The sequence below is a fragment of the Chelonia mydas genome, chromosome 2 (genome assembly GCF_015237465.2).
Source record: "Chelonia mydas isolate rCheMyd1 chromosome 2, rCheMyd1.pri.v2, whole genome shotgun sequence".
NCBI lineage: Eukaryota > Metazoa > Chordata > Testudines > Cheloniidae > Chelonia > Chelonia mydas.
The window spans coordinates 50,490,048-50,515,784 of record NC_057850.1 but is presented as its reverse complement, the minus strand read 5'-3'; the positions used below and the strand labels follow the sequence as shown (position 1 = coordinate 50,515,784).

Here is a 25,737-nt window from a genome sequence, read left to right as displayed (position 1 = left end):
CCAGGAAGTCTTCAAACTTTCTCCAAAGAAGAAGCAACAGCCCTTTTTTGGAAGTCCTATGTTCCCAGTCCTCTGAGGGGAGATCAGTGTTGCAACAAAAAACAGGTTGTTGATTTTGGGCAGGGAGAGACTAGATTTCTACCTTCTCTCCACTACTGGGCTCCAATTTATCCAATCCCAGAATGATTTGGAATTTAGCTTGTTAGATAAAGGACTAGCTCTTTAGTGCCTCTGCTGACCACAGCTGTGACAGCTTAGTTTAAACTGGAGATTCTCTACCTTTACATGAGGGCTTTGGAGTAGGTCCTTAGTCAAAGCAAGCTTGAATCATCTCTTCAATCCTCTTTCCCCTCCCCCCCCAGCATCCACCTCCTACACTTGATGTAAGGCTTATCTCTGATCCCTAAGGCATGGATGAAATGGAACTTTCTTTAAACCAAAGAATAAAGATGGTAAGGAGACCGTTTGCATTCAATGGTAGGGAGCGAAGGGGTCACAGCACCTGGTTCCTCTGCTCTGCTTAAACTGTGTAATCCTGTAGCAGTGTAGTCAGGAGGGAAAGGGCAAAGTATAATCACAAAAAGAGCAAACAGAGCTTCTAAGATCTCAGGAACATGAAGCTGCTGGTTTTTGGAAATTTGTCATTGTATCACAACTGTCCACCTTTCCCACTCTGAAAAATGCTGCTCTAAACAAATCTTTCATCTGCTGTGGGCTATAATACATTCTGTCTAATTGGGATTGGTGGGGTTAGTGTGGGGGTGGTAATGGAAAAACCAATTCCCATGAAGAATTCATAAAGGTCTTTAGTAACCTATTAAAATTCTTACTAATTGAACTGTAGAACATTACAAACCAATGGCTGTGTGTTGCTATAAGGCTACCCGCCACTGAAAATCTCTCCTTAGTAGAGTAAAAGACAAAATCCAATCTTAAAATTGGAAGTCAAATCCTGCTGAGGAAAATAGAAAGGAACATAAATTCGGGCAAGTCAAGGATAAATAGGCAGGCCCAAAAAGAATCTGAAGAGCAACTAGTAAGACACAAACACTACCTGCAAAAAGAAAATTTAAGTATATCAGAAGCAGGAAGCCTGCCAAGTAATCAGTGGGGCTAATGGATGATCAAAGTGCAAAAGGAGCACTCAAGGAAGACAAGTCTGTTGTGGGGAAGCTAAATGAATTCTTTGCATCAGCCTTCCCTGCAGAGGATGTGAGGGAGATTTCCACACTTGAACCATTCTTTTTAGGTGACAAATCTGAGGAATTGTCCCAGATTGAGATGTTGACAGAGGAGATTTTGGAACAATTGATACATTAATCAATAAGTCACCAGGACCAGATGGCATTCACGCCAAATATAGGGTGACCGTATGTCCAGGTTTCCTGAGACATGACCTCATTTTTTTTGATCCTCTGTCTGGATGGATTTTGCAAATAAGAGGCAATGGCTGGGATTTTTGTGAGCAGATGTTGCAGCTTGTAAAGAGCTGTCTCTGTGCCCCAATTGGTCCCTTCCCTCCAGCTGCCGGACCTTGCCAACCCAGCTCCCAGCTCTGGGGATGGGGCCTGCAGGAAGGCACTGACTGATGGCTGGTGCTGTGTCTGGAACCTGCACCAGCCACCTTGCTGCTGTCACAGGGAGTGACACTGCCCCCCACCTTGAGAGTGAGGCTGTAGGTACCCCTCCTAATACATACGCACCCCACCAGCACCTCCACAGAACTCCCCGAATACCCCTCCCAGTGTGTGTGTGTATACACACCCCTTCTCCAGCAGTGTCTCTTTTTGGGAACCTGAAATATGGTAATCCTACTCAGGTCAGGCTATACCTGCGACTGTAATGAGAGTAGATGTTCCTGTCTGCGGCTCATCAAACCGACTGCCTTCTGGGTAGCCCGGGAGGGTGCAAGGCTAAGGGAGCAAACCATTACAGAAAAGCCCCACTGCCTTTTGGGTGAATTCGGGAGAATGTAAGGCTATGAGAGTAAACTTGGACAAAATCTGGAGTGGAGCACTGAAGGTGGTCAGGTACGAATATTTTACTATCTTGTGACATTTTACTCCATAGGCTTTATGGAAATATGCTTATGAGTGTGAATATGATGTAACTGGAATATGCTTTATGCAAAAAGTCTCTTGTAAGGTATCATTACAAAGCTTATAATCTACTGAGTGCGTTCATCCTATTTGTTTGCATGTATTAGTTTATGTCTAGAGTTAGGAGAATAAGATATAAACTTGTATTACTGATGTAAACATATTAAGTGGAAGCGATTAAGGGTGCTTCAGAATCAATGAACTGTAAATGGCTCTGTTTACTTGCAAACCTTCCTGTGTACATGTGGGCCAGCCCAGGAAGAATGGGGGCTGGGGTCTCACAGGACATGTGACCATGTCACCATGATACTGGAATCCATCTTAAATCTGGTATTTTTCCATTTAGAAGGTGGGGTGGGGACCCAGAGAGACGACAAATTCCCGCCTTGTGCCAAAGCTATAAAAAGGGATGGAACAGGACAAAAGGGTCCCAGCCATGAGAAAACCCTTGCTTACCACCTGAGATGTCTGCTGGAACTAACAAGGACTGTACCAGGGGAAAGGATTGGGCCCAGACTAGGAAGGAGTCTTGTGTTTTTTGTTTTTGGTTTTTTTTTTTTTTGTTGTTGTTGTTTTTGTGTGTGTGTGTGTTCGTGTTTTTGTTTTTTTTTAAAAAAAAAGGCTCCAGAGGTGATCCTGACAATTACAGGCCAGTAAGCCTAACTCTAGTAGTAGGCAAATTGCTTGAAACTATAGCAAAAAATAGAATTATCAGAGCCACAGATGAACACAATACAAAATTATTCAAGACAGTTAAGTCCAAAGCTGTCTGCAAAGAGTTACAAAGGGATCTCACAAAACTGGGTGACAGGGCAACAAAATGGCTGATGAAATTCAGTGTTGATAAATGCAAATTAATGCATGTTAGAAAACATAATCCTTACTAGACATATAAAATGAGGTCTAAATTAGCTGTTACTACTCAAGAAAGAGATCTTGCAGTCATTGTGAATAGTTCTTTAAAAACATATGCTCAATGTGCAGCAGTAGTCAAAAAACATAATAGAAGAGGTGGAGATAAGACTGACTATCACAATGCCAATACATAAATCCATGGTACGCCCACATCTTGAATACTGTGTGCAGTTCTGGTTGGCCCATCTCAAAAAAGACAAAGTGCAGAGAAAGGCAAAAAAGAATATTAGGGGTATGGAACAGCTTCCATAGGAGGAGACATCAGAAAGAGTGTGATGGTTCAGCTTAGAAAAGAGATGACTAAGAGGGGGTTCTGACAGAGGTCTATAAAATCCAGGAATGGTGTGGAGAAAGTGAATAAGGAAATGTTACATACCCCTTCACATAACATAAGAACCAGAGATCACCCATTGAAATTAATAGGTAGGAGATTTAAAATAAACATAAGGAAGTACTTCTTCACACAATGTACAGTCAACATGTGGAACTCGCTGCCAGTGGATGTTATGAAGGCTAAAAGTATAACTGGGTTCACAAAAGAATTAGATAAGTTCATCTATTAGCTAAGATGGTCAGGGATGTAACTACATACTCGGGGTGTCCCTAAACCTCCGACTGCCAGAAACTGGGACTGGATGACAGGGGGATGGATCACTCAATAAATTGCCCTGTTCTGTTCATTTCACCTGAAGCATCTGGCCCCGACCTCTGTTGGGAGACAGGCTATTGGGCTAGATGGACCACTGGTCTGACCCAGTATGGTTGTTCTTATGTAGTTCCCTCAGTGGGTCCAGCTGTAATGGCAGTGTCTAAGGCAGGGGTCTCAAACATGCGGCCTACAGGGTTCTTCCCTGCGGCCTGCCAAGCTCCCTGCGGCCCCGTCCCTGTCCCCTCCCCAGTGCGCCGTGTCCCCAGCCTACCTCCAGGCCAGGGGTGGGCAAACTATGGCCCCGGGCTGGATCCGGCCCCTCAGGACTTTGGAGCCGGCCTGTGGATTTGCCAACCCCGTGGTGCTGAGGGCCCCGTTTGGCCCTGGGGGAAGGGGAAGGGAGAGTGGGAGAGGGGGTTGATGTGGCCCTCGGGCCAAGGTACAAGTTCTCATGTGGCCCTCCTGGTGATTTGAGTTTGAGACCCCTGGTCTGAGGTACTGTGAATCTTCTATAAACACTGAAATGAGTGTGCATTGCCCAGTAATTAGAAAACTTTTTCAGGGCTCATAAACAATTCTTTTCAAAATGGAATTTTTAAAAAAAGTGGCTGGTGGCAAGTGCATAATGCTGTTAGGATCAATGGTGTCATGGGGCAGATTCTTTTAGTGAGGCAAATTTAGCATCAGGAACTATCAACCTTTTTAAAGAAAATCCAACCACTCAATAGCCTATAGACACCGCTATAAAGGCAATAAGTATTTAACTTCATTTGTAAGCTTTTTATTAAGTACCTACAACAGTTAAGTTTATAGTACTCCAATTTTTAGTCAAGCAGGGTACTGACAGAGTTTCTTCAGGCTTTCTCATAGATCCTAGTGCAGGTGATATCATTCATGGTGCATTCCTAGAAGACAAAAGAGGAGTTCACCAAAACAGTTGTACTTTCTCACAGCAAAACAGTAAAGACAATCCCACTTTAAATGCAACGAGGGAGAAGAAAAATCATCTCACCCATTTTGTTTGTGCAAAGAAAAATGTACATTATATTATAAGGTTATTGGTATTAGTATTTCCCCTTTTCACATTTCCTTCCAACTTACAAAAAAAATCAAAATATATGTTAAAGACTAATATTTGTATGAATTCAGCCATCTTTTGAGCGTCTTCATTTCTGTCTTACTTATATGGCCCCCACAACCACAGTATCTGAACACCTCATAATCTTAAATGAATTTATCTTCACAACACCCCTTTAAGATATGGAAGTACTTTTATCCCCATTTTACAAATGGGGGAACTGACGCACAGAGAGTCTAAGGCCTGCATCCTTAAAAGTATGTAGGTGTCTAAATCTCATTGAAATCAACAGAAGTTAGGTATCCAAATACCTTTGAGGATCTGGGTCTAAGTAACTTGCCCAAAGTTATAAAGGAAATGTGTGGTGGAGTAGGGACTTGAACACACGGCTTCTGAGTTCCATGCTAACCACCAGGCCATCTTTCCTCTTGTCCCATATTCCACAATATTAACTTAAGTCAGCCTATTTTCTAATGTTCTCTTCCTGCCCTATGCAACCAATCACACTTCTAACATAAGCCACATTTATTTAAGGAGAAAAATTGAATGTAAAATTAAACTATAACTGTTTAGATGATCTCTACAGCTTTGCGTTAATCAGTGATCAGATAATTAGAATGAATTCACTCACCACCACCATTTTCCCATCTACCACTTGTCTCTTTATTGTGGTCTCTTTGCCATCCCAGTTCTGGACCTGATTTAATGACCCATTGTCTAAGGTTACAATGCTCTGAAGAAACAGAAAGAAGCAAAACATGAGTATCCTGCCCAGATTATTATTATTTAATCTAATTAGAGCAGAGGCACACATAAATTATTATTTAATTTAATTAGAGCAGAGGCACATATAGTACCCCAGTGTGCAGGGGGACTCAGTTATGCTAGTTACTGTACAAACATATATTAAAAGATAGCCCCTGCCCAGAAGAGCTGATGGTCATGCTGGTTAAAGTAGTTATTCACTCAACACTCAGAAAGTCCCACTTTCTATCTTGGGGTTTTACACTGAACATAAAAATGGCCACACTGGGTCAGACCAAAGTCCATCTAGCCGAGTATCCTGTCTTCCAATAGTGGCCAGTGCCAGGTGCTTCCAAGGGAATGAACAGACTAGATAATCATCAAGTGATCCATCCCCTATGGCCCATACCCAATGTGATGAGCAGCAGGTATCTGGGGATCTTTCATGTGAAATAGATGGGCAATGATAGGTACTAGCCCCAATGCTATTCAACATTTTTATTCATGTTTTGGCAATACATATAAAATCACTACTGATAACATTTGTGGATGAAACAGATTGCAGGGGTGGTAATTAATGAGGGCAGAGCAATCTGGATTGGTTGGTCAACTGGGCCCATTAAAACAAAATGCATTTTATTACATCCAAATACAAAATGATATACCTAGAAGAAGAAATGTAGGCCTTAACTACAGAACAGGGGACTGTATCCTGGAAAGCAGTGACTCTGAAAAGGATTTTAGGGGTCATAGTGGACAAGCAACTCAGCATTAGCTCCCAGTGCGATGCTATGGCAAAAAGAGCTAATGTGATTGTGAAAATTTGTCTAAGTACAGTTTATGAATTCTGGTTAATTTTGTGAAATTACTGCATGTGACTGAATGCCTCAATGTGTAGTGAGTCAGCCAGGGGCTGGGAAGGTCCCTGTCACATCAATCGCTCCCCTCCCCTTCTGGAATAAGCTACAGAACAAACAAAAAGATAAAACAAAAGATAATGGAGCAAATAATTAAGCAATCAATTTGCAAACATCTAGACAGTAATAAGGTGATAAGTAACAGTCAGCATGGATTCGTCAAGAACAAATTGTGTCAAACCAACCTGATAGCTTTCTTTGGCAAGGTAACAAGCCTGGTGGATGGGGGGAAGATGTGGTATATCTTGACTTTAGGAAAGCTTTTGATACTGTCTCACATGACCTTCTCATAAACAAACTACGGAAATGCAACCTAGATGGAGCTATTATAAGGTGCGTGCAAAACTGGTTGGAAAACTGTTCCCAGAGAGTAGTTACCAGTGGTTCACAGTCATGATGGAAGGGCATAACGAGTGAGGTCCTGCAGGGAGCAGGTCTGGGTCCGGTTCTGTTCAATATCTTCTTCAATGATTTAGATAATGGTATAGAGAGTACACTTATAAAGTTTGCGGACAATACCAAGCTGGGAGGGGTTGCAAGTGCTTTGGAGGATACGATTAAAATTCAAAATGATCTGGAGAAATGGAGAAATAGTCTGAAGTAAATAGGATGAAATTCAATAAGGACAAATGCAAAGTACTCCATTTAGGATGGAACTTTCAGTTGCACACATACAGAATGGGAAATGACTGCGTAGGAAGGAGTACTGTGGAAAGGGATCTGGGGGTCATAGTGGACCATAAACTAAATATGAGTCAATAGTGTGACACTGTTGCAAAAAAAGCGAACATCATTCTGGGATGTATTAGCAAGAGTGTTGTAAGTAATATATGAAAAGTAATTCTTCCGCTCTACTCCGCACTAATTAGGCCTCAACTGGAGTATTGTGTCCAGTACTGGGTGCCACATTTCAGGAAAGATGTGGACAAATTGGAGAAAGTCCAGAGAAGAGCAACAAAAATGATTAAAGGTCTAGAAAACGTGACCTATGAGGGAAGACTGAAAAAATTGGGTTTGTTTAGTCCGGAGAAGAAAAGACTGAGAAGGGACATGATAACAGTTTTCAAGTACAATGAAGGTTTTTTACAAGGAGGAGGGAGAAAAATTGTTCTTCTTAACCTCTGAGGATAGGACAAGAAGCAATGGGCTTAAATTGCAGCAAGGGAGGTTTAGGTTGGACATTAGCAAAAACTTCCTAACTGAGGGTGGTTGAGCACTGGAATAAATTGCCAAGGGAGGTTGTGGAATCTCCATCATTGGAGATTTTTAAGAGCAGGTTAGACAAACACCTGTCAGGAATGGTTTAAATAATATAGTCCTGCCTTGAGTGCAGGGGACTGGACTAGATGACCTCGTGAGGTCCCTTCCAGTCCTATGATTCTATTAAAAGAAGTTGTTAACCGTGATGACTGTGCTCTGACAGGGCAATGGGTATGCTATGGAGGATGCCTGAGCTGGAAGAAAACTAGTTTAACCAAGTTTATCTGCAGGGAAGGGAAAGTGGAGAGTGGAAAATCCCCAAACAGGAGAACAAATGGGAAGAGCTGGCAGAGCAGGGGTTTAAAAAGCAAAGGAGCAGGCTTTAGGAAGGAGAGGGGATTTATTTATTTTTTTACTGCAGGACCAGCCAAGGTCAAAGGAAGCTGGATGGAGGAGAGAGGTCCAGGAGGTGGCACTTGGAATCCTGAAAGGACACTGTCCCAAATCCTGAAGAATACTCCAGAGTAGTGAGGAAATTGAGGCAAGAATGACATACAGATATTTTATTGTATTGTCTAGAGCTGTGTAATTTTTGTGCTGTTTAAAGTAGAGAATGATTGGTTTAGGAACCTTTAGCTAAGTCTTTGTGATGTGTGCTTCACGTATCATGTGTCCCTGGAGACTGTAAAGGTAGGAGCCCTTAGAAAGGGTGTGCTTAAATTAATGGGAAGATGGAGGGAGCCAGTACTAATTTCAGGACCTAGGCAGCTGGATCATGGGATCTCAAGAAAGGTGTTATACAGAGGATCTGTATCCTGAGAATGTGCCTAAAAACCCAGAGCCAGATGACGCTTAAAGCAAAAGGCACCACCATGTTGAGACCCAAACGCAGCAGCCTGGTGAGTGTCCAGAAGGGGGATTGACTAGGACTGTGACAGCAATCCTTAGGTGTATAAACAGAGAATTAGTGAGTATGAGTAGGAAGGTGATTTTACCTCTGTATACAGCATTGGTCAGACCAATACTGGAATACTGGGTATAGTTCTGGAGTTCACAGTTTTAAAATGTGTTGAAAAATTGAAGAGGGTGCAGAAATGAGCCACAGAAATTATTTGAAGGATGGAGAAAATGCCTTTCGTTGAGACACTTAAAGAACTCAATCTGTTTCGTTTATTAAAATAAAATAAAATAAATAATAAATAAAAAAGACCAGTGGTGACTTGATTACAATGTATAAGCACATTCACAGGGAGAAAGCACCGAATAGTAAATAGCTCTTTAAGCTAGCAGAGGAAGGCATAACAAGAACAAATGAATAGAAACTGAAGCCAGACAAATTCAAATTAAAAATTAGGCACATATTAACAGTGAGGGTGATTAAGCATTGGAACAGACTGTCAAGGGGAATGATGAATTTTCCATCTACTGATGTCTTCAAATTCAGATTGGATGCCTTACATAAGAACGGCCACACTGGGTCAGACCAAAGGTCCATCTATCCTATTATCCCGTCTTCTGACAGTGGCCAATGCCAGGTGCCACAGAGGGAATGAACAGAACAGGTAATCATCAAGTGATCCATCCCGTTGCCCATACCCAACTTCTGGCAAACAGAGGCTAGGGACCATCCCTGCCCACCTTGCTAATAGCCATTGATGGACCTATCCATGAATTTATCTAGTTCTTTTTTGAACCCTGTTATAGTCTTGGCCTTCACAACATCTTCTGGCAAGGACTTCCACAGGCTGACTGTGCGTTGTGTGAAAAAATACTTCCTTTTGTTTGTTTTAAACCTGCTGCCTATTAATTTCATTTGGTGATCCCTAGTTCTTGTATTATGAGAAGGAGTAAATAACACTTCCTTATTTACTTTCTCCACACCAGTCATGATTTTATAGACCTCTATCATATCCTCCCTTAGTCGTCTCTTTAACAAGCTGAAAACTCCCAGTCTTATTAATCTCTCCTCATACGGAAGCCATTCCATACCCCTAATCATTTTTGTTGCCCTTTTCTGAACCTTTTGCAATTCCAATATATCGTTTTTGAGATGGGGTGACCACATCTGCACGCAGTATTCAAGATGTGGGCAAACCATGGATTTATATAGCAGCAATATGATATTTTCTGCCTTATTATCTATCCCTTTCTTAATGATTTCCAACATTCTGTTCACTTTTTTGACTGCTGCTTCACATTGACTGGGTATTTTCAGAGAACAACTCTCCACAATCACTTCAAGATCTTGCTCTTGAGTGGTAACAGCTAATTTAGACCCCTTCATTTTATATGTATAGTTGGGATTATATTTTCCAATGTGCATTACTTTGCATTTATCGACATTGAATTCTTTCTTCTAGATGCTCTTTAACCTATAAGTTATTGAGCTGGGTACAAAGTTACAGAGGTAACTGGGTTAGAATATATGATCTAATGATCCCTTCTGTTCTTAAACTCTATAAATCTAAGGAAAAAATTCCTAATGTACTTCATGGAATCTGGCTCTTCTCCTTTTTTAGGGGGATATAAAAGCTCTACTTAAGTTGCACTGAGCTTTCCAGGTGTGTTTATGTAATTATCCACTCTGATAATTAGCAGATGTGTTATTATCATGTGGAAAAGAACTGTCTGTGCCTTTTGCAGCAGATTGGGAGCACCGAGAAGGACAGCTTTAATCCTCACCTTGGTTTTCCGGTCATCTGGTGTGGTTTCATCAAACTCCTCACCAAGCTTGAAAGAGATCTCGTTATTTTTAAAGGCACTCTTGGTTTTGATGGTTACCATATCACCGTGAGCACTGATGGTCATGCTGGGTTTGGCCAGCTTGCCCAGTTTCCTGGTGGCTAAGCCCACTCCTGTAAGCAAGATAATTCAGATCTCTTAAATGCTACCAGGAAAAAAAAAACATTATGGATTTCAGTGTCTCAGGAATCCATCACTTCTGGGACCGACCCGTCACTTCCAGGACCGACCGCACTGGCCAATTGTGCCGGCCTATGGGGCCCCACAAAGCGCGGGGCCCGGAGCAGTCACACGCACCTAGGAGCCCTGTGGCCCGCCTGGGCGATTTAAAAGGGCCGGGGGCTACCCTTTTAAATCGCCCAGGCCCCTGGGCAATTGCCCCCTTTGCCTCCACTCCCGTTGGTGGGCTTGTTTATTAGTGACCTCAGAAAAAAACATAAAATTCTCACTTATGAAGTTTGCAAATGACACAAAAATTGGGGGAGTGGTAAGCAATGAAGAGGACAGGTCACTGATACAGAGCGATTTGGATCTCTCTTTGTATATATGTGTTTTAATATGGCTGAATGTAAAGTTATACATCTAGGAGCAAAGAAGGTAAGCCATACTTACATGATAGAGGACTCAAGGCTGGGAAGCAGTGACTCTGAAAAAGATTTGTGGGTCATGGTGTATAATGAGCTGATCAGAAGCTCCCAGTGTGACGATGTGATCAAAAGGGCTAATGCAATCTTTGGATACATAAACAAGGGCACCTCAAGTAGGAACAGAGAAATTATTTTGCTTCTGAATTTGGCACTGGTGCACCTGCTGCTGGGATACTGTTTTTAGTTCTGGTGTCCACAGTTCAAGAAGGATATTGATCAACTGGACAGGGGTGGGGAACTTTTTTTCTATTAGTGGCCACTCACCCACAGAAAAAATCAGTCGTGGGCCACACACAGCCCTGTGGGGGGTGGGGGCTCGGGGCTTCCCCTAAGCTCCGGGGTGAGGCCAGAAATGAGGGGTTTGGGGTGCAGGAGGCGACTCCAGGCTGGGGCCAAGGGGTTTGGAGTGCGGGAGGGGGTTCTGCCCTGGGGCAGGGGGTTAGGGGTGGGCTCAGGCTGGGCTGTGCTTATCTCAGGCAGCTCCCGGTCGGCAGTGCAGCAGGGCTAAGTCAGGCTTGCTGCCTGCCCTGGCTCCGCACTGCTCCTGGAAGCAGCCGCCATGTCTGGCTCCTACGCGCAGGGGCCAGGGGCCTCTGTGCAGTGTGCGCTGCCCACGCCCACAGCTCCCATTGGCCGCGGTTCCTCGCCGATGGGAGCTGCGGAACTGGCACTGGTGGAAGCGCACAGAGCTTCCCTGATCACCGCTGCTCCTAGGGGCCACAGGTACATGCCGGTCATTTCCGGGAGCTGGAGCTGACCCTATCTTTCCCCCACAGCAGAGTGAGCCGGCGCTTGTGGCTCCAGCCCCACGGGGGAGTGGGGCGCCAAGGCTCGGGGCTTCTGGCCTGCAATGTGGAGACTTGCCACGGGCCAGTAGAATTGAAGCAATGGGCCGGATACGGCCCGCGGGCCATAGGTTCCCCACCCTTGGATTAAAGGATTAGAAAGCCTGCCTTCGAGTGATAGACTCAAGGAGCTCCAACTATGTAGCTTAACAAACAGAAGGTTAAGGGGTGACTTGATTACAGTCTACCAGTACCCACATGGGGAATAAATATTTGATAATGGGCTATTTGATTTAGCAGAGAAAGGTATAGCCTAGTCCAATGGCTCCAAGTTGAAGCTAGACAAATTCAGACTGGAAATAAGGTGTAAATTTTTAACAGTGAAAGTAATTAACCATTGGAGAAATTTACCAAGGTGGATTCTCCATTGCTGACAATTTTTAAATCCATATTGGATGTTCTTCTAAAAGATTTGCCCTAGGAATTATTTTGAGGATGTTCTATGGCCTGTGTTACATAGGAGCTCAGACTAGATAATCACAATGGTCCCTTCTGGCCTTAGAATCTATGATTCTATGGATCTGTGATTTAACGCTGTGTAGTCAGCCAGAATAATATCCAGCAGGTAAATGGAGGCATATATATTCATATGAAATAATACAGACATCTTCCTCATTCCCCACACCCTACTTTTAATACCTGCCCTGTAGTGGGGTGCAGAACAGGGGTTAAAAGCAGTCGTGGAGAGGGCTGCAGCTGGGAAAAGGAGTGAAAACAGTTAAGGGAATAGCTGATCACAGGTGTGGCCAGCCCAATCAGGCCACAGCTGGCCCTATAAAGGGGCTGTGAGCCAGGAGTTGAGGAGTCTCACTCTAGCCCTGGAGTGGGAGGGGCTAGCTGGAGAAGAGAAGAGAAGAGAAGAGAAGAGAAGAGAAGAGAAGAGAAGAGAAGAGAAGAGAAGAGCAAAGCAAAGCAAAGCAAAGCAAAGCAAAGCAAAGCAAGCTCCAGCCTGGTAAAACCCCAGGCTGCAGGCCTTGGTGAAGGCCTACAGAGGTACTAGGGCTGCAGAGATACAGCCTGGGAATAGGCAGAGGCAGCCAGTCCTAATCCCTTGCCAATGATGAGTGGCCATTATAGACTGCAGTCTGCCCCAGGGAAAGGGGGCGAGATGATCAATTGGAGAGGGGTGGGGAACCTTTGATTCCCTCAGGGAACTGATGGGCAGGATCCCCTGGGAAAATAACATGAGGGGGAAAGGAGTCCAGGAGAGCTGGCTGTATTTTAAAGAATCCTTATTGAGGTTAAAGGGACAAACCATCCCGATGTGTAGAAAGAATAGTATATATGGCAGGTGACCAGCTTGGCTTAACAGTGAAATCCTTGCTGATCTTGAACACAAAAAAGAAGCTTACAAGAAGTGGAAGACTGGACAAATGACCAGGGAAGAGTATAAAAATATTGCTTGGGGATGCAGGAGTGAAATCAGGAAGGCCAAATCACACCTGGAGTTGCAGCTAGCAAGAGATGTTAAGAGTAACAAGAAGGGTTTCTTCAGGTATGTTAGCAACAAGAAGAAAGTCAAGGAAAGTGTGGGCCCCTTACTGAATGAGGGAGGCAAACTAGTGACAGAGGATGTGGAAAAAGCTAATGTACTCAATGCTTTTTTTGCCTCTGTCTTCACGAACAAGGTCAACTCCCAGACTACTGCACTGGGCAGCACAGCATGGGGAGGAGGTGACCAGCCCTCTGTGGAGAAAGAAGTGGTTGGGGACTATTTAGAAAAGCTGGACGAGCACAAGTCCATGGGGCCTGATGCTCTGCATCCGAGAGTGCTAAAGGAGTTGGCGGATGAGATTGCAGAGCCATTGGCCATTATCTTTGAAAACTCATTGCGATCCGAGGAAGTCCCGGACGACTGGAAAAAGGCTAATGTAGTGCCCATCTTTAAAAAAGGGAAGAAGGAGGATCCTGGGAACTACAGGCCAGTCAGCCTCACCTCAGTCCCTGGAAAAATCACTGAGCAGGTCCTCAAGGAATCAATTCTGAAGCACTTAGAGGAGAGGAAAGTGATCAGGAACAGTCAGCATGGATTCACCAAGGGCAAGTCATGCCTGACTAATCTAATTGCCTTCTATGACGAGATAACTGGCTCTGTGTATGAGGGAAAAGCGGTGTTGTTCCTTGACTTTCGCAGAGCTTTTGACACTGTCTCCCACAGTATTCTTGCCAGTAAGTTAAAGAAGTATGGGCTGGATGAATGAACTATAAGGTGGATAGAAAGTTGGCTAGATTGTCGGGCTCAATGGGTAGTGATCAATGGCTCCATGTCTAGTTGGCAGCCGGTATCAAGTGGAGTGCCCCAAGGGTCGGTCCTGGGGCCGGTTTTGTTCAATATCTTCATAAATGATCTGGAGGATGGTGTGGATTGCACCCTCAGCAAATTTGCAGATGATACTAAACTGGGAGGAGTGGTATATATGCTGGAGGGTAGGGATAGGATACAGAGGGCCCTAGACAAATTAGAGGATTGGGCCAAAAGAAATCTGATGAGGTTCAACAAGGACAAGTGCAGAGTCGTGCACTTAGGACAGAAGAATCCCATGCACTGCTACAGACTAGGGACCAAATGGCTCGGCAGCAGTTCTGCAGAAAAGGACCTAGGGGTTACAGTGGACGAGAAGCTGGATATGAGTCAACAGTGTGCCCTTGTTGCCAAGAAGGCCAATGGCATTTTGGGATGTATAGGTAGGGGCATTGCCAGCAGATCGAGGGACGTGATTGTTCCCCTCTATTCAACATTGGTGAGGCCTCATCTGGAATACTGTGCCCAGTTTTGGGCCCCACACTACAAGAAGGATGTGGAAAAATTGGAAAGAGTCCAGCGGAGGGCAACAAAAATGATTAGGGGACTGGAACACATGACTTATGAGGAGAGGCTGAGGGAACTGGGATTGTTTAGTCTGCGGAAGAGAAGAACGAGGGGGGATTTGATAGTTGCTTTCAACTACCTGAAAGGGAGTTCCAAAGAGGATGGATCTAGACTGTTCTCAGTGGTAGCTGATGACAGAACAAGGAGTAATGGTCTCAAGTTGCAGTGGGGGAGGTTTAGGTTGGATATTAGGAAAAACTTTTTCACTAGGAGGGTGGTGAAACACTGGAATGCATTACCTAGGGAGGTGATGGAATCTCCTTCCATAGATATTTTTAAGGTCAGGCTTGACAAAACCCTGGCTGGGATGATTTAGTTGGGGATTGGTCCTGCTTTGAGCAGGGGGTTGGACTAGATGACCTCCTGAAGACCCTTCCAACCCTGATATTCTATGATTCTATGACTAGCAGTGGCCACTGAGGCAAGGTGGGGTTAGAGGGTTGGGGGTTCTCCAGGGAGGGGAGACCCAGAGCATGGGGCAGAACCCTGAGGTAAAAGGGCAGTGGGGTCTGGGAGGGACATGAGACTGAGGCAGGTGAGCCACTGGCCAGCAGAGGGTGCTCTGAGGCTGGAAAAGAGCTAATTCCCAGATGACCAGCAGGAGGTGCAGTGCCAGTGAGTTCTGTAATCTGCTACACTCCCTCATAAAGCTTACTACAAGGTGCCCAGAAAAAGTTTTAAATAGACATGGGTACCTTGCATTTCAGAATGCACTTTATGAGGCAACATTAAAAGTATGGCTTACACAGTCTGCTTTGTGTGACCTGATCTTGGTAAGGGCTTATTTATTCATTGCTTGCAGTCTTACCTATGCTGGATAAAGCACTGCCAGTGACTGACCAATGAATGGAAAGCCGAACACAAACGAGGCTTTGTGTTTTGGGGGAATAATTATTAGTTAAGCTCTTTGTTCCCACAAAGGACAGAGACAAACTGATCCCTTCAGAGTTTATGCCTCAAAAAGCCTGTATTTGAGAAAGATTGCAGCACCAAAACAAGCTGAAATAATTTATTAGGGGAGATCTGGTGAGATTTTGAGACCTCCCTAGAAAAAACGTAAAGGGTAATCAGAGGTGGAGTTTATAGATTTGTTCAAATCTGGGTCACATTGTGCCTAAATCACTACATTTTGGGGGAGGGCTCGGCTTATAATTGCAAGTCCTTTAATAAAGTTTTATGTAGAGCAAACAGCTGTGTCTCAGAATGGTGTCAGCTGCCTTAGAGGCAGACTATAGAAACAAGCCAGCAATTGTCAATTGGTACTAGGGACTCAGTGATGTCACTGTCATGGTACTGTCATATTTGAGGTATGAGAAATGTTTGGTAGTACTATTAAGGAGAACCCAATATTAGGCCACTGCGAAAATGATGCTAATTCTAATTGATTGGCTCTATTTGGCAACTGAACAATGTGAACCATCACTTTTCCTCTTATTTGTGGTGGATTCTTCCAACTCTTGGCTTAGTTGAAGGAAGTCTTAGTATTTTAACAGGATTTGAGGTTTTGATGGTACCATCATGTGTCCACATTTTACAAGTATAGCACTTGGTTCCATTGCTCAGTATCCTGAACTCAATTTTCCAGGATAAAAGCAAAATTTAGTCATTAAAACAAAATCAATGCAAAAAACCCACATCTTTTTACGTTATCTCAAGAAAGGAATCAGGGAGCGGTAATCATCTTTAACACAAACACCTCTGGCTAGAATATTTACAAATGATTTACTAATTAAGTTACTTTATAAATATCATAGGTTTTTTCAGGTGTAGCAGATTATCTGGGCAATTCCCAGGCAATGGAGGATCAGTACTTGCAGTGTCATTTCAAGTCTACTATAGCAGTGAATGTCTTAAGGAAAAAGGAGTTCCACCATGTCCCATAGCCTATTCTACCATCTCATAGTGGTCACCCCTTTGTTTGCAAGTGACTGGAAAGCAAGAGATCCCCGGATTATTTCTACCTAAAAACAGTGACCATTAAAGGCAGAAAGGACACTTAAAAGAAAAAGCATTAAAACCCTGTAATATTTCTCACCTAATTCTTTCATGTATGCATCAAAGTTTTCACATGAGGTTGATTTCCAGGTTCCCAGGAGATGATCAACCATTTTGTCCGATTTAGTGGAGCGCTCACTCTGAAAGGGGGGGAAAAAACCCAACTGCTTTAATGGCCTGATCCAAAGCCCAGTGAAGTCAATAGGAGACTTTCCAATAGCTTTAGTGGGCTTTGGATTAGCCCCTAAGCATGTGGTGTGTAATGCACAGGGAGTAATATCTTGTTTTTAATATGCTCTGAATATGTGCTATCCAGGTTGGAACAGTGTCTTCAGAAACCCACATTAGTAACCATTCACATTTATCCCAGCATTTCCATGCAAAGACAATCATCACCATATAATGAACTTTTCAAATCCAATAGGGAAAAGCAGCCTGGCTGAGCACTAATGAAACACAGCTGCGAAAACAAAAGGGAGCAAAGATTCTGCAGCAAGAATGGTTCTGCTTCCCCACTTCGCCCCAAAGGGCATAAAATCTCACAATGAAACACACATTTGTCTTAGTTAATTGTGTATTACTTTTGGGGGGTTGGCTATATTGGGCTGGATTCTCAGAGGAAGTAAGTGTTCCACCTTCTCTGGTCATAGAGCTGAACGTAATTTAGAGCAGACTCTGGACTGTTCTAATTTACAGTGGCTGGATCAGTGACCTGGGTGGCCCAGGGATTGAGGGTATTAAGAGAGACCTTGGGGAAAGGGCCTTGGAGAGTGGGGAAATGTAAGAGGGACTTAGCGAAGGGGTGGTGGAGGCGAGGTTGGTATGCCATGTATTTGAGTTCAGCTGTGGTATATCGGGTCTTAAAGTTTGAGGTGAGGTGCAGAAGAGAGGGGCAGGGGTAGAAATGAGAGGTGGGAGAGAGGAGAAGTTATGTTTTTGAGATACTGACTTCATGCTGATGACATTCAGGAAGAAATGTCTGAAAGACAGTGGCAGATGAGAGAGTGAACAGAGGATGAAAGCTCTGAGGAGAGGAAGGAGAGTGGTAGAGATGGTAGCTGAGGCCCAGCTCCTCAAAGGTATTTAGATACCTAACTTCCATTGATGTTGATCCTGAATTCCTTTGACGATCTGGGCCTGAAGTCCCAAAAACAGATGAGGTAATTTATGGATATGCTGTAGATGGGGAAGAGGAAGGAGGTCACAGTGCTGTGGGTCACTGGCAGAGCATGAGAGGGGAAGGATATGGACCCACCCTGGGCGACAATGAATGAGGAGTCTGAGGGTATGTCTAGATAGCAATTAGACACCCGCAGCTGGCCTGGGTCAGTTGACTCAGGCTCGTGGGGCTTGGGCTGTGGGACTGTAAAACTGTCTAGACATTTGGGCTTGGGCTGGAGCCTGAGCTTTGGGACCCTCACATTGGGTCCACAGCAATTTTTAGCCCTGAAGCCTGGGCCCCAAGAATTCAAGTCAGCCATGCCATAGGCCTTTTATTCCAGTAGACGCCAGTCTGAGAAGCAGCTTTGCACTGTTCCTGGAGATGCTGCTGCTAAGGGTTGAAGTATTTAAAATAAGCTTAAAATAAATAACACAGCAGGACCTACCTTTTGCTAATGTGTTTTGATTTAGGGTTCTGAGCCTGCTTCTCTTTCCCTGCAGGCATCCAAGGGGCAAGACACAGGGAACCTACCTACTACTCCACTGACCAGTAGGTGAGAGCGTGCTGGCTTGCATCCATTTGCAGCTGGCAGTTGGCACTGACAACTGTCAAAGAGCCTTTAGTCAGGGCAGGGTACAATGGGATTGGCAAGCAGTTGGTGTTCTCCAACCAATCACTGAACTCTAAGTCACAATGCTTCTTAACTTCACCCTTTTGCCTGGCTGCTGAGAAGGCAAGTGAAGCAGGTTTGTGAATGAGATTCATGCAAACAGACTGAAGGGAAAGCAAATTTGCCAGATACAGTTACCTGCGGTACCCTTTGTATTGTTTTCTTTAGCCTAAATTATTGCTCACTGATAGGAAAAGGTGACTCTGATTCTGTACCATCATCACATGACATACGACTTTTCAATCCGTTTTCTCTCTCTAGGGCCACTGATACAATAGATAATACCGGAGTACCTGAAACTCTACCTCTCAACCTCCAATGTACCACACATCTAACCAATACCAGTGTGGAAAGCAGGGACAGCCACAGTGCTAACAGTGCACCACTGGGCCAGAGTGGCTGCATTCTAAAGTTTGACAAAGACAACCATGTTTTCAAGGGGTCATTCCAGACTAGGGGTAGAATGCTAAAGACATCCAGAGAGTTATTTTTTTAATTTCTATCAGGCTGTTTATTCATCCTTGCTCTCTATTATCTTTGAAACTCAATCATTCCCTATACTCTATGTTGAATCTGCAAGATTGTTTATAATCCCTGAGGCTGTTGTTACAGTGCTATTTTCTTGGGAATTACCTTGAAGTTTCACTCTAACACACAGAACGCATCAGGACAACCCTGGTGTAACACCTTGAGTTCACTGGAGTTACAGCAAGGATAAATTTGATCTGTCAGCTCTAAGGTCTAGGAGTTTGTGTTTAATTTTGTAACTGGGGACCTGTAGGGTGGGTGGTCCTGTTCAGCAATTACTCTGCAAAGTCAGTACACCGACATACTTCTCATGCCTGTGTGTGTGGCTTTTGTAGGATCTCTGGAGTGTAATAAGAACTGTTATAACAAACTGAACAGTTTAACACTTCATACTGCAGGCCTGTCACCCCCTGACTCTGTGTGAGGTGACATGGGAATCTAGGGTGCGTTGAAGCTTAACCCATATGCTCTATATCTCACTGGTGATATTATTAGCCAGTTATGCAGGCTAAAATGTATAATTTATTGTGGCACAGTCTGCAGTGCCTTTAAATTTTTCTAATCTTCTTTTCACTAAATCCTTTTACTAAACAATTACTTAGTAAAGAAAATGGTACCGGGTAGAGCAGGATTAAAATAATGATTGTATGAACCAACTGGGACTGGAGAAAATGAAGATATCTCACAGATATAAGTCACTAAGGCTCAGATTTACTTCTGCTGACCAGGATTAGAGGATAAAAAATAGTCCACATTTTAAAATCTGCAAATATTTTATCTAGGGCTTCCCTCTCTCACCAATAAGATACACATAACAGATTTCGTTTTAGGGAGTTTGTGAGACCTGGTGAAGTTATTCAAGACTGCTTTGAAACCAAAGATCTTTTAAAATAAATCTGATCAAGAGGGTATATGGGTGAGCAAGTCACCATGTGCATATTTAAAATATGTGTCATCTAATAGTTATTAAAGATTAAAAATGACAGTCTGAGACATTGGGAAAATCCACTATGGAAGTGAGTACCATTAGGGGGAAAGGGCTTGCAGGTTTAAGATCTTATTCATGGTCAATGGAGAATTTAAAAGTGAGAAACAGTTAGGGCTGGGATTAATAGTAAATACAATGTTTTCAAAATCCATTTAGTAGAGCCTGAAATCGGTCAAAAAGGTGGTGGGGGTGCGTATTGCTAATCATTATTAGGGCATCTGAAATTATGAAAAAATTGGGAGTCACAAATGTATAAAAAGAAATACAGAAAGTCACAGGATCACATTATTTTGTGCAAAATATCCTTTATCTTGGGGAAAAAAATAAATTCCAGGTGACTTTCCCATTCTGCACAGGACATTGTACACATTCATGGAGAGATCTTGCTCAGTTGCAGGCTGACCGGGGCAGCAAAAGATAATTTATTATGAAAACATTTTTTTTCTGGCACAGAAGTCATGATCATAACAAATGTGTAGCCTTAGTCTATACTTTAGATCAAGAATGACTATGTCAAGGATAAAGATTGTTTGCAGTGTTGATGTAGTTGTGAAAGCCCCAGGATAGTAGAAAGAGTACCTTTCCCAGACCTGAAGAAGAGCTCTGTGTAAGCATGAAAGCTTGTCTCTTTCACCAGCAAATGTTGTTGGTCCAATAAAAGATACTGCCTCACCCATCTTGTCTCTCTAAGGACAGAGGATGCATGTTGTGAGCTCCAATGAGGCAACTCTCATACACAGATTTCTGCTCTATCTTTTGTTGTGTTATAGCTCTGAAAAGAAAGCCACAGTTCTTACCTCCTGACAATTAAGGTATCTTCCAATATACAAATAGCTGGGCATGTTACAAAACCACCTCTTTCTTATGTATCATTGAGACAGCTGCTGTCTTTGTGCACCATCATGGAAGCTGATATCAGATGGGATGCTCCTATTAAATGATTCACATCTGGGAGCCTGGAGTTATGGCATTATTCATGGTGGGGCTTCAGCTCTGGAATTTTCTCCCGGAGTTGAGGGGGAAAAAAAGCCACAAGTGGGTGCCTTTGGGTGCTTCTGAAAATCCCACCCTTAGTCTCGTCTTTGATAGTTGGCTGGTACTATGCAATGTTTAACCCTAGGTTCAAACACTTCTACTGCGAGAACTAAACCAATGGAGTTCTGATGATATCTAGGGTGGCGTCCATCATGTTGTTTTTCAAAATGGGGCTCAAAAATAATTTCAAATTATCGCCATCGTGACAAAGGAACTATTCAGTTTTCCATAGGAACTTACTTTCTTCTAATTATGAAGCTCAGCCAGCCTACATTTGTTCTTGTGCAGGTTCCTTGATCTTTTCTTGGTCATAAAAGCACTATGTGTAAGGTTATAGAAAAAAAACCTAGTAAATTGTGTGTGGAAAATGAATGTGCCCATGTTTCATGTACTGCATGCTAGGTAATCATATGAGAGGACTCAATGTTTCTTAAACTAAACTTATTCTTTATTAAGAGAACTATTTACCGAGGTGCTGTAACTGCAGCTAGCGTTCCAGCCACATGCACACAGATTGACTTACTAGTGCCTCCTCCAAATTCTTCCCTCCTACAATCTGTGCTTTGCCCTCGAAATTCCATGCATGTTGCTACAATCACAAATATATCATTGCCTGATGCATGCATAGGTGTATGCTTGCAAGTGTAGTGAAGCGCATATGTATATGTGATTTCATACTTGCTATGGCTCTCAGGAAGAATTTGCACACATACAAACAGATGCTTACTGTGTGTACACATAGAGGCATATATAAAATCTGGTTACACAAACACTGACAGGTCCATAACTGTTTGGGCCATCATGTGAAAGTACAACATGGCAAAGTGTCATCAATGTATAAAGTTTATCAATTAAATATATGTTTACTTATAAATACAGCTACACTCATGGGCCTGATTTTGCAAGGTGAGGAATCCCAGTCGGTAAATACTGAGTTTTCTTAATTCACATTGATATTAATGAGAGTTGGGAGCACTCAGCAGATGAATAAAAATGTCCACTCTGGTTTGTGTTTCCAAAGTGCTCGTACAGTAGCCTTTTCCATAATTTTATTTAACTTTATAATGAAATTATAAACTGCCCTGAAAATTGTGTCCTTTTAAATATGGTTTCCAGTCTTCCCAGTGTGAAGAATCTAACCAATGTTGTTGTTAATATTATAATCTTACATGCATTTTGTGCTTTTTTGTTCCAAACAATCCTAAAGCACTTTGCAAACAAGAATCACCTTTCCCACCATAGGAATGCAGCCACCTCTGCACAACACAACAGTTCAGAATAGGAAGTAAGAAAGAAGTGTATAACCAATTGAAATCTAGGTAGATTTCAAGTTTACTTTGAAAAAAATTACCTGTTTTTCTATCGGGATCCAAGAAACTAATCAGTGATGTATTTGGGATTATTGTCACAGTAAAATATCATTCATTACTTTAGATTACTTCTGATTCATGGCTGTGAGTAGTACAATGAGACTGTGTCTGTAGCAGGCAGCACAACTAACAGAAGTGGCAAGAAGAACTGAAAGGAACCTGTAATTGGTTACGTAAAAGCTAACTGGTCGCATGCTAACTAGCGTCTCTAAATTACTTTAGCAACCCAAATTGTACCACCAAGACTTTAGCCGAATGTATTTCCAGTATGCCTGTACAAATGTAACTGCAACATTTGTGTGTTCATCGCGGTGCATGGGAAAATTCACATTTGTGCAGGCAAAACCAGTAACTGCCGCCATGACATTTTTGCACAAAGAACAGAATTGCGTGTGCGCTCTCTGTCTCTCTCACGCACACTGACTCCAGGAGTGTAGGTGCTGAGCACCCATCAGCAGCCTCCATGGATCAGCACCTTCCCCTCCCTCCCTGAGCCTCTCGCCCACTGCGAACAGCTGTTTTGTGGCATGCAGGAGGCGAAGGGAAGAGGGAGGAGCAGGAGGGGCCAGAACTGGGTGGGAAGAGGTAGAGTGGGGACAGGAAGAGGTGGGGCGGGGTTGGGGCCTTGGGGGAACGGGTGGAGTGGGGCAGGGCCTGGGATAGAGCTGGAGGTAGAGCACCCCCTGGGGACTTTGGAAAGTTGGTGCCTATGACACAAAGAATTGATACAATTGCAAATTTAGTGGATGCATTTTATAGGCTTGCTAACATTTTAACCCAAGGTGTGTGCCACAGCACCTCTAGGAGTTGTTGGCAAAATTAAACTATTGCTGGGTGTCTCTCTACGTTTGGGCAACTGCATCTAGTTAACATGTTCTGCCAGCCTCTTCAGTAAATAATTGATGGGGAAAAAGAAAAGACAGGAATATCTTACCAAGTATTATTCATAATAACAGATGATAATCCACCATGCTAACAGCAAAAGTAAGGCAAATCTGCTAGCATTGTAACTTCCTTGGCCAGTTTACAGATATAACAGTATGTGCAATTTTCTTATGCTATATAAACTGAAATTTAATTCTGTTTATTTTTCGTACAGCAAATTATTCCACAATGCAAAACCGGTTCATGACACCACTACAAATATAACAGATTTGGTCTTTATCATCGGTATCTTTTAAAAGTGTCTTCCATTTTGACAGTTTCTATTTATTCTATCAATTCCAGTTCCCCATTATATGTTTAAGGAATATCTCTATCACGGCTAGTATTTGTAGTGTTGATGACTCATTATTTTATTGCAAATCTCACAACAGCTGGTGTTCTTTTGAAAGCCCCAGCTCATGTGAACCTTCCAGCCCTACATTTCTATGATTCCATGAGACTCTCAGCTTTCATATTAAAACAAAGTTTCTAGCCCTAATGGTTAGACAGAAAAGCTGGAAAATGGGCACCCTCAAGGCTCAAAACCCAGCAGGGAAATAAAAGAATCCCAAATCTATTACTTTTGAAACTCTCTTCATTTTTAAGTCTGTCTTAGGGGTCTGACTCATGATTTTTGCATGCTTGGGGGCGGCAATACTGAGCTGCCTGTTCGAAGAAAATGTTGAGAGTTCCCACTGTATAAAAATGGCTATTGTTTAAGTGTGATGACCATCATCTTAGTTATCTCTGGTGACTGAACCTGGTCATCCAGCGCTAAAGTCTGAGCCTCTGCAGTTTGAAATGGCAAATGTATCTGTACCTCTGGTCTGCTGAACATTACCCTAGGTTATTCCAACTTCTTGGTAGCCTTAAAAGTTTCACTAAATAACAGTCACCCTCTGCCCAACTCAGTCTAACAACAGTCTTGCAAACCTTGAGATTAACAATTCAATCCATTCATGAATATGAATGATGTAGTTGAACACAGATACTAGAAAATTGCATCACTCACCTTTAACTGGACTACCTCCCTGATTTCTCTGCCTCAGGGCTGATGGCTCTTGCAGCCTGTGGGCTAATCTCCTTCCTCGCAGCTATGCTAGGCCCTGGGCCTTGCTGTTCAGAACCAGCCCACAGCTTTCTCTTGGCACTTGTAGAAATGGCTCCCCCTGCTGTTCAAGAAGCCTGACCTCCACTCCCTGCATGGACTGGACACATAAGAAATATTTTTGGGGGCTCCTTAAAAAATATTGCCTGTACTGGTTAAGCTTGACTATCTGTTTCTGAATGAGAAACCAAAATTTGGCGTCCTATTTCCAAAGTTCATGCTTCTCTACTTCGTTCATTGAGGGAAGAGGTATTCTTAGAAGTTCAAAGGATAGGAAAAGACCATGGCAAGACTTTCAGAAATAGAAAGAACTTCCATCAGATATTCACTTGCTTCCATCAGATGTCCACTTTGCCTAACATGGCATACTGGGGATGCATTAGGTGTGTGGGATGAATCATAGTATTTCCAATCCCAAGTATTCAAAAGTCATGTGTCAGGCCCCACAAAATCATGAGAGAGACTTAAAATCATTATATAAAATCATTTCTTTTCTTCTCAAATAGAAGATTGTAATCCCAACAATCCAGGAGCTGCTGCTTCAAGAAAAATCCCAAACATCACGAGGTGCATGATAAAATTGTGAGAGTTGGCAACACTGGAATCATACCTCAAATGCTGCCCTTGCATACAGTACCTGGAATATGCCTTTTGTAGTGCTGCATTTTTCAGTGTGAATCTCCCTTATCCAGGGCCGGCTCTAGGCACCAGCAAACCAAGCAAGTGCTTGGGGCAGCTCTTTTCAAGGGGCAGCAATCCGGGCCTTTTTTTTGTTTGTTTGTTTTGGCGGCACTCCGCTTGGGGCGGCAAAAAACCTAGAGCCAGCCCTGCCCTTATCACAACATTCCTGTACATTCTGATGTCAACGCTTAAAAGAACTCCACCACAGGCAGGGTTGTCCTTGGTTTCAGCAAAAACAAGATTAACCTTTGACAAAGAACGGTCATTTTACAGTTCAAACTAACATACAAAAAATAAATAAAACCACAAACAGAGGCATAAAGCAAGGTTACAGGGAAAGGGTATAGGTCGTTGTGGGTAAGCTATATAAGAATTAAATCACATATGACAAGTGAAAAGCACAGTGGGCTGAGAGCTGGGGTGAGTTCATTTTTGTAACTTTAGTTGCATATTTGTTCTATTTGTAAGCGGGGGAATAGTCCCACTATTGTGGGGAACTTTCCTGGCTTCTACACTACCCCAGTGAAGTGGGCTAGCAAAAGGATCTGAGTCCTCACTCCCACTTCCTTTA

The 25,737-nt window shown here is 43.1% G+C and overlaps 1 protein-coding gene and 1 long non-coding RNA gene across 2 annotated transcripts; one reads left to right on the top strand and one right to left on the bottom strand.

The window, feature by feature from the left end:
- The first annotated feature begins 2,414 nt into the window (after window positions 1-2,414).
- Window positions 2,415-22,386, top strand: LOC122464229. The gene is made up of 3 exons (XR_006288171.1): window positions 2,415-2,632; window positions 17,544-17,548; window positions 22,374-22,386. It is a non-coding gene; the product is annotated as an uncharacterized LOC122464229 (long non-coding RNA).
- Window positions 4,315-25,160, bottom strand: LOC102932038 (myelin P2 protein). The gene is made up of 5 exons (XM_007052961.4): window positions 24,390-25,160; window positions 16,741-16,840; window positions 10,285-10,457; window positions 5,373-5,474; window positions 4,315-4,568 (listed from the first exon to the last, which is right to left on the bottom strand). The coding sequence occupies exons 2-5, from the start codon at window positions 16,811-16,813 to the stop codon at window positions 4,518-4,520; spliced, it is 399 nt and encodes a 132-aa protein (XP_007053023.2). The 5' UTR covers window positions 16,814-16,840; window positions 24,390-25,160; the 3' UTR covers window positions 4,315-4,517.
- Window positions 25,161-25,737: the final 577 nt, after the last annotated feature.

Coding starts and splice junctions, on each gene's coding strand:
- LOC102932038 (XM_007052961.4), bottom strand. CDS start 16,813: ATGGTTGATCATCTCCTGGGAACCTGGAAATCAACCTCATGTGAAAAC. Junction 5,475..10,284: donor CAGATGACCGGAAAACCAAG/GTGAGGATTAAA, acceptor CTGTTTCTTCAG/AGCATTGTAACCTTAGACAA. Junction 4,569..5,372: donor TAGATGGGAAAATGGTGGTG/GTGAGTGAATTC, acceptor TTTGTCTTCTAG/GAATGCACCATGAATGATAT.